Genomic DNA, 16,257 nt, shown 5'->3' with positions numbered 1-16,257 from the left:
GCTCATCCGAAAATGTCATCAAGAGTCGGTTATTTGGCGTGGCTGACCATCTCCGCATAGAGATCCTCTGGAATCTTCTGAACTAGCAGTACCGTCAATGCAATGATCTCCTTGGCATCGAGAGGAGGGAAAGATCGGAGTATTTTGTTAGGACTGACGCAAGAGTTAGCAGAGTGATCACTCATAGAATGGATCAACTTACCTCGGGCTTTCGAGAAGGGTGTCTCGCATACGAATAAGCTGAGCGACGATGCACAGAATATTCAAATGTGGCCCGTAGGCAAAAAGGAAGTCCCAAAGGTGCAACACCTCAGGCAATGGCGGCGTGCTGGCACACAGCGTCAACACCGAGGGAAAAGCGTAGAGTTCGGCATGCATGCCTTTGGAGAAGAGGTATGCCGCCAGCTTCGGTTCGACAATCTCCAGGCACCGATCGACCAGACGAAGGCCTTTGTGCACGCCATCCATAGCACCGCGAATGTATCCAGGACATTGACGAGTAACAAAGTAGTGGAATAGAGCGAACGCCTCCACCTCGCTGCGGGCGGCATACAGGAACGGCGCGCAGAGGACATTCATGCCCTGAACATAGATAGCCGAGTCACTGACCGAAGACCCCTCGCCGATTGTCGGCTCTTCTGCAATACTCGGTGGCGTATTGACCAACATCTCCATTTCGCGCCTGCGAGACGAAGAAGGCCGCGATCGGGGCTTGGGCTTGCTGTCGTGCAGTTTCCACGCTACGGCATTGAGCAGCCGAATTAGACTTGCTTCCGTGACACGGCGTTTGAACAGCGGGTCCGTGGCCAATGTGCGGAATGTGTCGTTGCGGATCTTTGTATAGGCTGGGGAGCCTCCCCGGTGGATGAGGGCGAGGTAGTCGTCGGTGGAGAGAGGAGGGATATCTAACAGGACGAGCCAAAGGTATATTCGGTATGGTGACTGGAACAAGCCTTGGAGTTAGTATGCCCAGAATGATTTCTAGACGGGAGATATCACCTACCATGCCATCGCCGTCGGCATCCACGCGACACGACAGGACAAGGTATTTCAGCTCCTGCAGGGACTCGGCGGTCTTTCCATTCTGGGGCCCATCGCGAAGAAGGCTCTCGAGCATCGATCGCTTAAGGCCCACCCCCGAACCGGTTTTCCGTGCTGGCCGTCGCTGTGTCGGGGCTGGGGACGCCGCTGTCTCGCGCGCGGCGGCATCGCTGTTCGCCCGTGGTCGTCGTTGTGCGCGGGCTCGCATCGCAGCACTGGTGGATGAACCTCCGGAATTAAGGGCAAAACTTGGTGGCTGAGACGGTTGAGTGGTCGCGGTTGCGGTGTTTACGGCCCCGGAGCTCGACAGAACCTGGTGGGACTGGATCTTGCGCAGCGTGCGCATAGTGCGCGGAGAGGGAGGCGCGTCAGGGCCATGGAGACCCCAGGAAGGCTGAGGTTTCGCCATCGTTGAGGGTAGTCGATGGCCAGTGGCATCGGTGACAGAAGATGGGAGACGCGGTGCGGTGGCTGGAGATGGGATGATTGTGACTAGTAGTATTCTGCCGAGCATCATGAACGCGGTCGACGGACTCGAGCATACTATCAATAATAGCCTACTAAACTAGCACTTTCCGATTCATTGAATGTCCAATTTATTATCATGATTGATTCATTACATGCTACTTGCCTGAATTTCCAAATGAACGCCATACACTTTCTCCCCAAGATCAGCCCTGGGCCGTGCCCTCGCGTCGCCCGTTATCAGATCCGACGACGCTGCGAACAAAGTCGTGGTACTGAAACACCTCGCCTCTCTTGTTCATTCCCGAATTAGCCCCCCGGCCACCAAAGGCTTTCCGTCCGGTAAACCCACTGAACACCTCGTCGATCTGCTGTGCCGTCAACGGCGTCTCGCCGTCCTCCGGGGCAGTGTGTAGGAGCGCATCGCGCAGTTCGGCCACATCAATCTGTCCATTATCGTCGTCGTCAAAGGCAGCCAGCGCATTGAGGAGTTCCTGAGAAGTGGACATGGGAGCCATCAACTGCGACAGGGTGCTTAGGAAGGTCGGGAAGTTGATTGTTGGCGGTGCTCCAGACGGGAAGAAGCGCGCAATTGTTGCTGGAGAGGAGTCTTGGCCTAGAGGTTGTTAGCTTGCAATTCCTTTTGGTTTAAACACAGATCCATACCCAGATTCATCAGCACGTCCACCACGTCGTCCTTATGGATCTTCCCATCATTGTCGCGGTCGAGGACCTGGAAAGCCTCACGGATCTCTCTCGCTTGGTGAGCTGGCAGCTTTGACGCGGCGTCGTTGGGCACCCCGAGCCCACTGGATCTGTTGCCCACAATTGGCGATGACCGACCGGGCGCCTGCGCTCCTTTGGTCGGAGAAGGGGGAAGTTCTCTGCCGAAGTTCGGTTGGGGAATGGGGTCTGTCTTTGTGGAGGTCGCGTCTCCTTCCTCGGCGGTATAGGACTGGTTCAGCTTGCTGGGCGACTGCATAGGCGTGTAGCCCCGGCTGGGCGAGCTACCTGGGGTGCCGGATTGTGACGAGTTCGGGGTGGAGGGTCGCCGAAAGGGCGATGCCCGTGGCGACCCGAAGGAGAGAGGCGATGGCTTGTAGGGGGAGCCCGAGTTGGCCTGCATTGTGTGTGTGTGCGTGTGTGTGTGTGTATGTGAAGGAAGAAGAGAAGTCAATAATGTGCAGGTGACGACACTAACTACTAATGGCCCAAACGGGAAGTAAACAATCACCGGGGCGACAGTCGGCCCGAGAGAAGTGGACAGTACACCGAGTACAGGATGTATGGGCCACATTATGATGTGACTGGTTTCATTCTACTGGTCATGCCTATGCCTCCTTCTACTAAAACTACTGCTACTATACTATGCTGCACCGATGTCCCTCCGCTGGGCTACACCTCGCCTACACACCACCACTAGTGTCCCCCGCTGTGGAGCTCCTCTTTTCCTCACCCCCTGAGGATCGCCCGATTGGCCTAACCCGCATTGACACCTCCCACGCTGCTGAACAAGCGCTCCTTCAGAGGCCCATTGGCCGATTCCTGCGAAGATGTCCTCGACTCTGCCCTTCCGTCCCCTTGCCGACTCCCTGGCGCCCCTCAAAACGGACGGCCTCCCCCGACTCTCCCCCGCCGCCTCGTCCGTGAATCGTTCGCCAAGCAGCTTCTCAATGCGCCGTTCCTCCACCGACAATGCCGTGGCGTCCTTCAAGCCACGCCGCTGCAAGTCGCAGTACCCGCTCGACTCGTCCGAGCGCCATGTCGAATACATCCTCGTCGCCTCGTTCCATATCGACCGCGGCCCCATCATGGAGCACCAATATCCCGCTCCGATCAGCGGGGACGAGAGCATGCTGGCGGAGCTGATGCTGCCGGATCAAACACATGTGCGCAGCCAGGACTGGACCATCTTCTTCCTGCACAAGGACACCAGCGGCGACGACGATGAGTCCGAAAGCGGGAAAAAGAAGAAGAAGAAGAAGCGCAAGTCTCAGAGATACCACGGGAATGAGGAGGCCGCCGATATTCAGCACGAGAGTCCGGACGAGGAGTCGGATGAGGCTGACAGCAGTGACGATGAGGAGGGAGGCGAGGGACCTCCCTTGATGTATGTCCTCAATCTGGTCAATACCAAGCAGGACCATACAGTGCGACGGTATGTCTTCCCTTTTGTGTTTTATAAACTTGTCCTGATGGGTCGATAGAGGCGCCGTGGTCAAGGCGATGGCAATCTGCACACGACATTCGTTTCTTCATATATACAAGGTATGCCTCTCTATCATAATCTACTCGCTCGATTGACTGACCAAGATGGTCCTAGCCCCTGTTACTTCTTGCACTAGAAGATTATTTTAAGTCGCCCTACCCGGAGACACTGGCAACTCTCTACAACGCAGTCAACGCCATGGATCTCTCACTAATGCCGAAGCTGTCGATCTTGGAACGCCATATATTACAGTCCAGCAGCACCAAGGAGATGTTTATCGAGAAATTCGAGCAAATGATCCGTCAACGAGAGGAGGAGGAAGGCCAAAATGGCGACCATCCACCATCACCCAAAAAGGCCAGTCGCTATGTCCTTCCGAGGGACACCCACGAGTTCGAGTCAAAAGTAGCTTATAACGACATCCCCATCCCGGTCAAGATCCCGACGGTGATCTGGCCCGAGACCGTCGGCGATTTCTCTCTCATCAAGCTCATTCAGATCTTTGCTGGGCCCCATTCTGCCTCTCCTCAACCGTTCCCAACTCACCCTCATTTGACCACGAGTGGGCCGTTCACGCACCCGATCATTGTCCTGGTGAATGCTATCCTGACCCAGAAGCGAGTCATCTTCTTGGGACACAACCGTCCATCAGGGGAAGTGGCTGAGGCCGTTCTGGCCGCTTGCGCGTTAGCATCTGGCGGGATCCTTCGTGGATTCACCCGGCATGCATTCCCTTACACAGATCTGTCCAAGATCGATGACCTCCTCAACGTCCCCGGCTTTATTGCTGGCGTGACCAACCCGACATTTGCCAATCACCCAGAATGGTGGGACGTTCTCTGCGATCTGCCCACGGGCCGCATGAAGATCTCGAGCCATGTGGAGGCCGCACCGGTAACCGAAGGTCTTCTCTTTTTCCAGCAACAAAACTCTCTCTTGCCAAATCAGGCATCCCACGCAAATTCCGATCCGACGGGCGACAACCTGTTCATAGAGGATATCCTGCGCAGCATTAGCAACCGGCATGGCGAGAATGCCATCCGAGCCAAATGGCGGGCATACATCACCAAATTTACCCGAGTCGCTGCCGCTTTTGAGGAGACTGTCTATGGAGCCTCAAATCTCTATATCATCGGGCCCGGCGAGGAACTCTCTCCCGATAGTCCTACCGGTCATCAGACGGATGCCTCAGACCCAACATCTCTCCGCGGTCATGGATATGTATGGTCCGACGAAACAGCCAAACAGCGCGAGCTGTCTGCATCGGTATCACGGATCGAGGGCTGGCGCAACACAAGGTCCTACTACTCGTTCATCCAAGATATCGCAGCCATGTACTTTCCCGCACGCCCAATTCAACGCCCAGACCTGCACCACCACCACGACCGACTGCGATCTCTGAAACTGTCTCATTCAGACGCAGCAGCTGTCTACATCGCACTGGCCCACGCCGTCAAAGACTACAATGGAATCTGTCAGCTCCTGACCGTCGCCCCAGAGAACCAGGCGGGATTGTTCTATGTGAGCATGGGTCTATTCCATCCCGACCAAGTCGTCCGCGAAGCCACCGCCGATCTTCTGGATCGTATCGCCGCGCACCCGGCCGGACGCCACTTCTGGGCCCATCTCGGCCGCTTCGCCAAGCTTGGTCATGCCCGTGTGAAGCGGGATCGTGACGCGGCCGCCCAAAGCCCCATGTCGGGCATTGGTCCAGCGCCTTCTTCTCCGACGATCAGCAACCCTGGTGCTAGTTTTGGCGTTGAGCCGCAGAGTCTAGTTGGCGTTGCTTTGGGTGATGGGATGTCGAGACGGAGCTGATCTTGTCTCAATACTTTCACCGGAGGGAGGGGGAGAAGGAGAAAAGAAAAGAGTAAATAGACGGACATAATTAGCAGACAGTACAGGCTGCGAATCATCTGCTATTCCTTACGGCACATGATAATGAATATAAGGCAAAAAAAGACCAATATGAGAATTCTGCTGGCAGACAAACCAGATATAGCGCTTTCCTCTTTTCACCTTAGCAAACATTGAAGCTTCGATCTACTCTTTCCTCTCCATCTTAACCCTTGCCGCCGCAGGGCTAACAGCAGTAGTCATTCCATCGCCATCAACATCAAACAAACAGGTACGTAGAAAGGCCAACGGGGACAGTATCTATCGCGTTGCCAGTGCCAACAAATTATTCACCGTCTACGCTGGCCTCCTCTCCCTGATTGAGGAAGAGTGGAAATCGTCCACTCAGCCAGATCAACGCACGTTTGGCAAGTGACTGTAAAGGGAGACGAGGATCTGATATGGAACGTCGGGTGGGACAAGACTACCCCCGGGATATTAGCCTCTCAAATCTCCGGGATCCCACGAGAGGAATGGGTGTCGGGCGACTCTCTGTTCAACTACATTTGAATGGCTCTCTCGGGTACCGGCCCTCTCGAAAACCTGGTCACCGCATGGGGCATCCCTCCAGTAGACATCTACGATTTAGGAAAGTGCTGGAATGTACCGAACACATGTGTCGGCACAGATATCATCGGTGTCCTTCCGCAAATAATCCCGCCTCCATATGATCTTATGGACTTCAGTCGAGAAACGTCTACTAGATAATTTAGGGCTAGATAAAACAAGGATCTTCTCATTAGAAGGACTAAGAAGGGAGAGTTTCGAATAACTAACAGTGATCCCTATCTTTACCGGCTTAACTAGATGATATAGACATTATATGTCTCTTGTCTATATGCTATATCACTAGTTCGTGGTTATTCACCAGAATCTTATCTAAAGCTCACGTGATCACTTCTATTGTTTTGTTTGCCGAGTAACCATGCCCAGCATTCATTCACCAAATTCTCCATTCAACAAACTTCGGCTTTCTAACCCATACATTTTGTCTGGTAAACTTCTACAAAGCTACACACTTGCGGCATTACGGTCATGGCATCGACAACTACTCGAGTTCTTGCTATTTCTCTGAACAAGGAACCATGGTTTGACGAGACGTATGCTCCGCTTCTCACGGCCATCAGGTCAAACGCGGAATTTCAACGGGCTGAAAACTCAACGTCGGCCATTCAGTTTATAGCACAAACTCCAAAACCTTCGGCCATACTCATAACGGATGAAGCCCTGACGTTGCCGGAGAACAATGCTGTCTGGGAAGCAGTTCTGGAGTATATCCGTCGCGGGGGCACGGCCGTTATCATGGGCCACTTTCCCTCGTACGTTCGACCAGACGACCTGAAACCATTTTACTCTCGAGCAGGTCTAAACTGGGACTGTGGATCCTACCACAGGACAACCCTGGTATTGAACCAAGCTGCGGTTGGTGTCGCCAATGCTACCAAGCTGCCACTACAATACAGTCAGAAGGCTTTGTTCGTGAAGAACGTCGTACCAAGCGATATGTGGTACAAAACCGACGAGGACTCGCTGGTTGAGTCTAGGGTCTTCGCTCCAACGAGTGTGTATTCGAATGAGGAGACAGCCGTGGCGCTGGCCAAAGTTGGTATAGGAAAGCTTGGGTACGTCGGCGACGTGAATGCGGAGGAAGGTTCTGATGCGGTTATTCTTGCTATGTGTGGATTGCTGTAGCAAAGTGCACGGTATGAGTCCGACAGATATGTCAAGCCACGATTCAGAAAACACTATGAAAAGGGTGGATGAACTTCGGAGCTAATATGTTGAGCTACTTTTGCATACGACGTATCGAAACAGCTATCTCATGTAGTCTCCTTTGACGCCCAAAATTGCTTGAACATCGCCCTAGCCACTAGCGATGTCGTTGGTCTGACCGAGTATCTAATCAGTTTTGACCTTCATTTTGTATCATCAACCGAGGCTAAGATCTCGATCTGTCCATGTGCAACTGAATGTGAATATAAAAGACCATATGTATATTTAGTCCTTCGTCTGGCAGAATACGCGATGAGCTGATATAGATAAGCCCACTATTATTTAAGTACCGAATCCAACATGTAAAAAAAAAAAAGAAAGAAAGGGAAGCAGGAATTGGCACACTCCTCGCTGTCGTGATGCGTGACCAGAACTCCATTGACCAGAAATTTTCCAAGGGAGAAGGGGGATATAAATAAAATATGAGGCGAAAGCATATGTAATCAAAAATTTCATAAAGAATTCGGAGCAGCCATCCGGATGACGATCAGACAAGACCGATAAACGGAGCACCAAGGAAGACAGCTACCAGGAGGGTCGAAGGTAAAGAAGCCGAAAGATCAGCACCAGAGCTCACTTTATCAGCGCCGACGGTAATATTCACAGGTGCAAAGCTAGCACCACACTGCCCATTAACCGCGCGAGCAGAGGGAAGATAGGACTGATCGAGCGGCTGGTCATCATGCGTAGCCCAGCGCGAAAAGAGACCCATCGTTGCCTGGAGACACTGGTTGCAGGTTACCGCGGCAGGCGAGCCTAGGGTCTCGCCCAGTGGAACAAAGTATACATTGTAGTCTGCCGGCGCCGAGGCATTTTTGACCGCGTCAACGAAACAGTAGTTCTGTGTCACCGGGTTGGTAAGGCATGTCGCGTGATAGAGAGGTTCATACGCGACCAGGTCATCGTATGCACCTTGAACGACAGTATTTCCCTGGGAGTAATCTGTGCCGCAATTCTCATCTTCGAGCATATCGCTCGCCAAAGCGGACAGGATGTCTGCGCATTGAGTGACGGGCGCGTTGCAGGCGATGTCGAGCACATGTGACGTCTCGGCGGCAGAAGAGAGTATATGGAAAAAGGAAACGGAGTTCTCGAGAAGCAGCGAGACAGCGTGGCAGTCCATTATTGTGGAATTGGCGAGGAAGTCCGCAAAGAAAGCGGAGCAGCTGGCGTTGGCGAAGGTGTTGGCCAGGGTGTCGAATGGGGTAGGGAATACGAAACTCTCCGTTGATTTGGAGGCGATAGAGATCGACGTGGATGTGGATGTGGAATTGGAGGCATTGGATGAGGCATTGTTGGACGCTTGGGACTGTGAGATGTCCTTGTGCTCATCCTCGGGTGCCAGCCGATCGCGCGATGGCGATGATCCCTGGTGATCGGCAGTGGGCTCTTCTCCACTCGGTTGCGAAGTAGATCGCACGAAATGTGCAAGTCGGCCGGGTTCGATGGGTTCGACGAGTGCGGAAACCGGCGCGATGCAGAGAATTATGATTAGAATTAGGAGGGTCTGGTAGAGTAGCCCCCGGTGTGAGAATCGTGAACGACATCCAGGGCGCGAAGATGAGCTGTGTGTTGACGATGAAGCTGGTTGTAAAGAGTCAAAAGCAGAAAAGGAGCGTGGACCTCGATTGCCGGAGCAATGAAGTGAGGCCATGGCGACGAAGGGCCAGGCCAGGAACGAGTGACGGTGCTGCCGACGGGCCGTGAGAGTCAGAAACCTCTTGGAGTAAGAGGTTAATCCGACATTGCAGACCTCTATCCTCGGCGTAACTCGAGGTGAGTGACCGGCGAAGCTGTGCAGCAGTTGACAGGAACACGAGGGATGAAATCAGCAGAAGAAGAACTGGTCAGCAACGGGGGGTCGCGTCCAGACCAGGGCCGGGACATCCTAGTGCCCAAGGACGCTAGCCCTAACACAGTTTGGTCTCTCGTTCAGGGGCCACCGGGTGCATCGTGCGGGAACGGTCGAGACTGGCCGATCGAGCAGAGTTGATCGTCAGGGTTTCATTGGAGGCTGCAGGGAGAGTTCTCGGATTATATTCAGCAACACATCATCATGGTTGTCAACCGTGAAATCGCCAGAAGTTCCTTGACCCCAAGGTATTCCCTATTTCGTTAGGATGTAGATAGATAGACCAATCTTACGTAACCCCAGTCCTCGGGATGATTTCAGTCCCCCACGTTTTTCTGCCCGCCAACATCATCCAAGAAACAAAATGTCCCACTCGCTCGTGCCCGAGACCCGGGTGCTTGCAGTCGCCAGCCATGTATGGGAAGCTTGTCACAATGGTCGCGAGTCAATGGCTAACATTCAATAGGTTGTCTATGGGTATGTGACCCCCCGGAAGTAGGCGGGGTGACAACTGACATCTCCAGACATGTCGGCAACTCCATGGCGACCTTCGTCATGCAGTCCCTGGGCTGCGAGGTCGCTGCCATAAACACCGTCCATTTCAGTATGTCCCGCGTGTGCCAGAGAGTCACTCCGAAAACTAACCGCCATCCAGGCAATCACACGGGATACCGCCAGTTCAAGGGCACACGCGCCACCGCGGCCGAGATAACGGATCTCTACGCCGGGCTGTGCCAGAGTAACCTAACCGATTTCGACGTGATGCTCTCGGGATATGCACCTAGCGCGGCCGCCGTGGAAGCCGTCGGCGCCATTGGCATCGATCTGCAGCAAAAGGCCAAGCAGAACCCCGGATCTTTCTTCTGGGGTGAGTCAGAACCCAGATCATAGTCAATGGCAATTCGCTGATGGCGTCGCATAGTGCTGGACCCCGTGATGGGCGACCAGGGCCGGCTGTACGTCAATGATGATGTAGTCCCCGCCTACAAGCAGATCATCAAGCATGCAGACCTCATCCTTCCCAACCAATTCGAGGCGGAGTGAGTCGGGTCGGATGTTTACAAGCAAGCAACTATTAACGAAGATCCAGAGTCCTCTCCGGCGTGAAGATCACCTCCCTGGCGACTCTGGCCGAGGCCATCACTGCCATCCACCGTATCTACTCCGTACCCCATGTCATCATCACCTCCGTCCGGCTCTTCAAGCTCTCACAGTCCGGATCCACGCCGAGCCCACCAGAGAACTTCCTCACCGTGATCGGATCCACAACGCGGTCCAATGGCTCTCCACGTCTCTTCCGCATCGACGTCCCCGCCCTGGACTGCTTCTTCAGCGGCACGGGCGACATGTTCGCCGCCTTGATGGTGGCACGACTGCGTGAGGCCGTCACCGCCGCAGGCGATCACGTCCGCACCGCCCCATCTTGGGTATCCCCCGACACCGTGCCGGCAACGGATCTGCCCCTAGCGCACGCCACCGTCAAGGTGTTGGCAAGCATGCACAGCGTTCTCGAGCGGACGCTGCAGGCGCGCAATGCCGAGTTAGTCGCATCCGCGCCGCACAGTGGCGGGGAGAGTCCCGACGAACAGGAGAAACAGGAGCATCTGCGTCGAACCAAGGCGGCAGAGGTCCGGCTGGTCCGGAACGCGCAGTTCCTGTGCGACCCGCAGGTGGACTTTCCCGTGCAGGAATGGAGCAAGGAGGACCTGCCGGCTCAGCTGCAATAGATGAGTGATGGGCAAGCACGATGTATACTGGATTCCCCTTGGGGACGAATAAACATAGATGAGACACGATGGATGAGTTGAGGCCGTGTTGGCTGTCGTCACTGTATATAGAAACCAACCCCTAGATCAAAATCAAGACCAAGAAACACCGTAACCTCTTTTCATTGTTGAACCTCCTTCCTTAATCGTTAAATGTTCCCGAAACCCTTCTAAGTAAAGTACCGCCATTTGCATCCCAATGTTTTGGTAGTTGTCTACGCGCCCGTGCTGCCGAATCCACCGGCACCACGCACGCTCTCTTCCAACTCCTCGACGACGGCCACTTCCGGGGTGTAGATCTAGAAGTAAAGAATGTCAAAGATATGCCAATCCGTCAACCGAGGACCACTCACTCTCTCCAGGACCAGCTGGGCGACCCGATCACCTTCCTTGACTATACCCATATGTCAGAACGTTCAGGGGCAGGCCGTGCCGGTCTGTACATACCAGGAAAATCGACATCAGAGTGGTTAAACAGAAGCACCTTGACCTCCCCGCGGTAATCGGCATCAATGACTCCGGCCCCGGTGTCAATAAAATGCTTCGAGGCAAGACCACTGCGGGGTGCGACGCGGCCGTCTATGATGAGGTGCAATTATTAGCTCATCCCTCTCTCCATCCCAATGGTTTTCAAAACGTACAAGTTCCCTCCGGCACAGCAATGGCAATCCCCGAATCGACCATGGCCTTGCCCTTGGCGGGAATAACGGTCTCCTTGGCCGCGTACAGATCGTAGCCCGCGGCAAAGGCCGAGCCCCGCGTTGGGGCGCGGGCAGAGTCAACCAGCTTCTTGACCAGCAGCGGAGGAAGAGGCTGCTGGATGGAGGTGACGGCAGGAGCGTTGGTCATGGTTTCGGTGGTTTTTGTTCGTTTGGCGAGTGGTGAGGCGGGGAGGGAGGGAGGTTCGCGAGTTGTACCAGCAATGGTGGTGGTGGAAGTGGCAGGGGGAGGAGTGGTCTCTTTGTTGGTCATGATACTACCAATGGACGTTGAGGAAAAGTGGAATTGGATTGACAGATCAATCAATAAATAAGGTCATCCCTTCCTTGAAGAAGAAACGCGTGCAAAGCGTGATGGCCGGGACGCGGTGTTTGCACTGTTTGCGCTCTCCCCACATTTTCCTGGCCGAGGTTGTAGAGCCTCGGCTCCCCGGTTGTTCCTTTCCCGCATATATCATTCTCCTCTCCAGAGAAGACACTTGATGGTCTTCCATCTTACCAATTGACTTGCAATCATGGCGGGTGCTGTGCGCCAACCCATCGACATCCCCTCCCTAGAACGGTTCATCGATCAGAATGTCCCCGAGATCAAGACCCCATTAGATGTGAAGCAGGTGCGTCGGCTAACCCCAAGTTCTTGCTCTCAGCTAACGTGGACCAGTTCGGTTTCGGTCAATCCAACCCGACCTACCAGCTCTCCACCGCCGATGGCAAGAAGTTCGTTCTGCGCAAGAAACCCCCCGGCAAGCTGCTGTCCAAGACGGCCCACCAGGTGGAGCGCGAGTATCAGATCATCCATGCCTTGGGACCGACCGATGTGCCCGTCCCGCAAGCACACTGCCTCTGCGAGGATAGCAGTGTGATCGGCACGCCCTTTTACATTATGGAGTTCCTGGACGGACGCCATTTCACGGACCCAGCCATGCCTGGAGTGAGCGCGGAGGAGAGAAATGCCCTGTAAGGGACCGAGGAAGCCCATGCGCCCAATCTATACTGACCTCTTTAGGTGGAAGGACGCGCTGCACACGCTGGCCAAGTTCCACAGAGTGGTCCCCAAGGACGTCGGACTGGAAAGATTCGGCAAACCCACGGGCTTCTATGACCGACAGATCGCAACATTCTCGAGAATCTCCAAGGCGCAGGCGCAGGCCGTCGACGTAGAGAGCAAGGAGCCCGTAGGCGAGCTGCCGCATTTCGAAGACATGGTGCGCTTCTTCGCCAACAAGACCACGCAACCGCGTGATCGGGGCACCCTAGTGCACGGCGACTACAAGATCGACAACGTGATCTTCCATAAGACCGAGCCACGCGTGATTGGCATTCTGGACTGGGAAATGGCCACCGTCGGACACCCGCTGTCAGATGTCTGCAACCTCACCAGCCCTTACATCATCGAGACGACCGAACATGACTCCAACGCGTTCAAACCCAACCAGACGCCAGGCTTGCCAACACGCGAGGACTGCATCCGCTGGTACAGCGAGGTGGCTGGGTGGAACCCCGCCGAGGAACTTCTTTGGGGTGATGCCTTCTTCACGTTCCGGAGCTCGGTCATTATGCAGGGTATTGCGGCCCGATTTGCCTTGCGTCAGGCGAGCAGCGCGCGGGCCGGGGAGTACGCCAAGAAGACGAAGCCCTTTGCATTAAGTGCGTGGGACCGTGTCAGGCGGTTGCAAGGAGGGCAGCAGAAGGGTAAACTGTAGAAATTGAGGCCCACTGTACATACTGACGCGCGGTACACACCTATGCTACGTTGTGTGTCCTATGCTGATAACGAGAAATTATATTCATCAATATTAGCGACTCTGTCTTTCTGGTCTAGGTATCTGGGAGATCTACCATTTTATACTATAATCTACAACAGGTATCCGACTCCGGGGGATCCTTAGCCAAAACACTCTGGTTTCGCGCTTGGGTCGAAACAGCCACATCCAGACTAGGATTCCCTGTGAAGAAATTGATCGGCTTCAGACCAACAACCATCTTTTCCGAAGGCATAACCGGCCAGTCCTCGATCCGGGGGTTATGCGTCGATCCAAATGTGTGCCAAATTACAATATCCTCATTGCGTACCGAGGTCTCGCTCGTAGGGTCACGCTTGCGCTGCTCAATCACCGAGCGAATTCCCTCACCACCGAGAGACTGCATTGTATAACGACCCGCTGGGTACAGTTCATCCTCAACGTAGCGCGTAACCCAGATAGCATGGCTGGCATACTCGGATCGTTTGGCATGGAAGGACTCCGGATGGGCTAGGAGCATCTGGCTGTAGCAAGGGGAGATCTTGAATCCAACAGGCGTTCCCGTAATTGGATTAGTCCTCTTCTCGTTGATTATCTTGAAAGTCCGGTTCGTGGCGAAGTCGAGATCCAGCCCGCCTTCTTCGGTGACGATCTTGGAACTTGTGGTATACCCAACGCCAAAGCGATTTTGAGTCTCGGGATTGTCGACAGGCATTGCATGAGACTCTTCCACCTGCAGAGAATTTTTGGTTCCCTCAATCGCGGGGTCGATGCGAAGAGAGAAGAGGTGTTGATGGTACGGCGCAAGGACTCCCGGCGCGACGATGGTGCCATAACTGACTTCATCACCGATATCAATGGGGCAGGTTGACAGGATGCCCGTCGCGCGCACTTCATAGTGGATGGACGCATCCTGACCAAATTGGAAAGCAAAGATATACTCGTAGTTGCTAACCGTGATAATCGTCTGCAGGACAAGAATCCGCGAGCGAGTCACGACTGCATTCTGCGTGCGGAAATTGGTGTGTTTCCAGAGAATACCGTCGTCCTGCTCATGACAGCAGATCACATTTGGCAGCTTGACCGGCTCTCCAGAGGCGGTGTTGTGCCATGCGTCAAAGTACTTGATCAGGCCGAGACAATCACACCCAAGACGCAGGTTGTTCGCATTGATCCCAGCGCCATCGTTACCCAAATCAAAAGCTGCCTTCCTCGGAAACGGAGATCGTGGATCGCCGTAGGGGACAAACATCTCGGCCAGAGACAGACGGTAGAAGAGACTGCGCCCGTCATAGCGGATATCGTGCAGAGTCAGGCCCTCGCGGTAGTTGAAGCCCACGCGCATAGTCCATTTTTCCCAGCTCAGCAAATTGCCGTCTGTTTTGAATGAGGGGCCTTCTGGCTGGACGACGTGGTAGGGTTTTGTAGTCGTACGCGGTGATGGGCGAAGACTAGGATGATACTCGCTCAGTTCGATGGCTTGGACTTTGCGCTGGTCATAGGGTCTTGCATCTTGTCGAATGCCCTCTTTTTCAGATGAGGGCAAATGGTAGATCTTGGTCACGGCTAAGGACTCGGATACTTCTGCACATATATCTAAGGGGTAGGCATAGTAGTTTGCGTCGGGGTTGTCGAGTAGACGCATATAAAACCAGCACTAAGTAACGGGCTCTATCAGCCTTGCCACAAACTTTGGAGCGGTTGGGGTTTATGCTGACCATCGTAGTACGTTCAGTCATATCGTTCATTCCATCGGTGGCATAAGCCCATGGTTCAATGACGACCGAGGCGCCAGCGGGCAACTTCAATTTTTGGATCTCTGCTTGAATTCTTGGGTCTTCCCTGCAAGCCTTCTCGACAGCTTGCATGTATGCAGAGTCAATATAGGGATGTTTCCCCACGAGATGCTCCTTCTTGATGACACACTGGGCATCCAGATCAACGAGAATTTCGATTAATCTGCCTGATCCGGATTCAGTACCGATGGTGACCTGTACGCGTGCAATCCGAACAGGATGTGAACTTTGGGACCTTCCTAGATGCTCTTTTTCTAGGAAAGACACCATCTCATGCTTGAGTGGCTCTTTGAGGGTGATGACTCGGAAATTGGGAGTGTGGCTATCCAATGTCCCTCGCACAATTTGCGCAGCCTGTTGTGTACATGTTAGCATTCCCCTCAGCCTGCCAACGGGATTATTACCTTGGCAATCTCTCCTGGACTCAAGGGATCGAAAGGGTGTGTGTTTGGCATGGTGAAGGTGATTTCCAAAGTGGGGTGGAGAGGAGAGTAAACAAAGGGGTCGAGAAAAAAAACTACGATTTTGGACGTTAGGTAGGATGAGAGACGCAAGGAGAGCTTATATATAGATAATCGATTACTTCAAAGAAAACGATTCAGATGACCCATAAAGATCGACTGGGGGAGGACAACCGCTAAGGTATAAGAATAAGCGGATCCAGGGCCTTGGCTTCACGTGGCGATGCGGGATATTCGCTAAGGTATAAGTATAGCCGGGTATTCTCCACATGGATCGTAAATCACTGATAGTTAACTCCTCTCTGCATCCAGGAGCAGCGTAAAATTGGATAAGCAAAAGGGTCCACAAATGAGTTACAACTAGAATATGAGGACCTGCGAAATTGATCAATGAGTGACCTAGTCCGGTCGGGACCGCCACAAAAAGGGTCAATTCGCTCAAAACGGAATCAGACAAGTATATAGCTGGGCGGCGTTGGTCCCCAGATGTCCCATGAATGAATCGTCCGAAGTTAGGAGATCCATCCTAATTAATAC

At 53.8% G+C, this 16,257-nt stretch overlaps 8 protein-coding genes across 8 annotated transcripts; 4 read left to right on the top strand and 4 right to left on the bottom strand.

Moving 5' to 3' along the window:
- Window positions 1-29: 29 nt before the first annotated feature.
- Window positions 30-1,450, bottom strand: N7510_010693 (TBC domain-containing protein; the record flags this gene model as incomplete). Its single annotated transcript, XM_056982618.1, has 3 exons — window positions 30-153; window positions 203-942; window positions 1,004-1,450. 3 exons carry the CDS (start codon window positions 1,448-1,450, stop codon window positions 30-32), a joined length of 1,311 nt encoding a protein of 436 aa, XP_056828112.1.
- Window positions 1,451-1,712: 262 nt separating this feature from the next.
- On the bottom strand, window positions 1,713-2,632 carry N7510_010692 (uncharacterized protein; the record flags this gene model as incomplete). Its single annotated transcript, XM_056982617.1, has 2 exons — window positions 1,713-2,122; window positions 2,173-2,632. The coding sequence occupies 2 exons, from the start codon at window positions 2,630-2,632 to the stop codon at window positions 1,713-1,715; spliced, it is 870 nt and encodes a 289-aa protein (XP_056828111.1).
- Window positions 2,633-3,059: 427 nt separating this feature from the next.
- On the top strand, window positions 3,060-5,533 carry N7510_010691 (AFI1/MesA family protein; the record flags this gene model as incomplete). Its single annotated transcript, XM_056982616.1, has 3 exons — window positions 3,060-3,664; window positions 3,714-3,774; window positions 3,830-5,533. The coding sequence occupies 3 exons, from the start codon at window positions 3,060-3,062 to the stop codon at window positions 5,531-5,533; spliced, it is 2,370 nt and encodes a 789-aa protein (XP_056828110.1).
- A 1,113-nt stretch (window positions 5,534-6,646) lies between these two features.
- N7510_010690 (uncharacterized protein) lies at window positions 6,647-7,303 on the top strand (the record flags this gene model as incomplete). The annotated part of the gene is made up of 1 exon (XM_056982615.1): window positions 6,647-7,303. The coding sequence occupies one exon, from the start codon at window positions 6,647-6,649 to the stop codon at window positions 7,301-7,303; it is 657 nt and encodes a 218-aa protein (XP_056828109.1).
- Window positions 7,304-7,871: 568 nt separating this feature from the next.
- Window positions 7,872-9,038, bottom strand: N7510_010689 (uncharacterized protein; the record flags this gene model as incomplete). The annotated part of the gene is made up of 1 exon (XM_056982614.1): window positions 7,872-9,038. One exon carries the CDS (start codon window positions 9,036-9,038, stop codon window positions 7,872-7,874), a length of 1,167 nt encoding a protein of 388 aa, XP_056828108.1.
- A 562-nt stretch (window positions 9,039-9,600) lies between these two features.
- On the top strand, window positions 9,601-10,963 carry N7510_010688 (pyridoxal kinase; the record flags this gene model as incomplete). Its single annotated transcript, XM_056982613.1, has 6 exons — window positions 9,601-9,651; window positions 9,703-9,713; window positions 9,761-9,840; window positions 9,892-10,104; window positions 10,159-10,276; window positions 10,327-10,963. 6 exons carry the CDS (start codon window positions 9,601-9,603, stop codon window positions 10,961-10,963), a joined length of 1,110 nt encoding a protein of 369 aa, XP_056828107.1.
- Window positions 10,964-12,236: 1,273 nt separating this feature from the next.
- N7510_010687 (phosphotransferase family protein) lies at window positions 12,237-13,424 on the top strand (the record flags this gene model as incomplete). The annotated part of the gene is made up of 3 exons (XM_056982612.1): window positions 12,237-12,335; window positions 12,383-12,678; window positions 12,728-13,424. 3 exons carry the CDS (start codon window positions 12,237-12,239, stop codon window positions 13,422-13,424), a joined length of 1,092 nt encoding a protein of 363 aa, XP_056828106.1.
- A 145-nt stretch (window positions 13,425-13,569) lies between these two features.
- N7510_010686 (uncharacterized protein) lies at window positions 13,570-15,108 on the bottom strand (the record flags this gene model as incomplete). Its single annotated transcript, XM_056982611.1, has 1 exon — window positions 13,570-15,108. The coding sequence occupies one exon, from the start codon at window positions 15,106-15,108 to the stop codon at window positions 13,570-13,572; it is 1,539 nt and encodes a 512-aa protein (XP_056828105.1).
- Window positions 15,109-16,257: the final 1,149 nt, after the last annotated feature.

The sequence above is a fragment of the Penicillium lagena genome (assembly GCF_028827675.1).
Source record: "Penicillium lagena strain IBT 129212 chromosome Unknown utg000008l_segment0_segment0, whole genome shotgun sequence".
Classification (NCBI taxonomy): Eukaryota; Fungi; Ascomycota; class Eurotiomycetes; order Eurotiales; family Aspergillaceae; genus Penicillium; species Penicillium lagena.
This window is presented reverse-complemented; position numbering and strand designations above follow the sequence as displayed.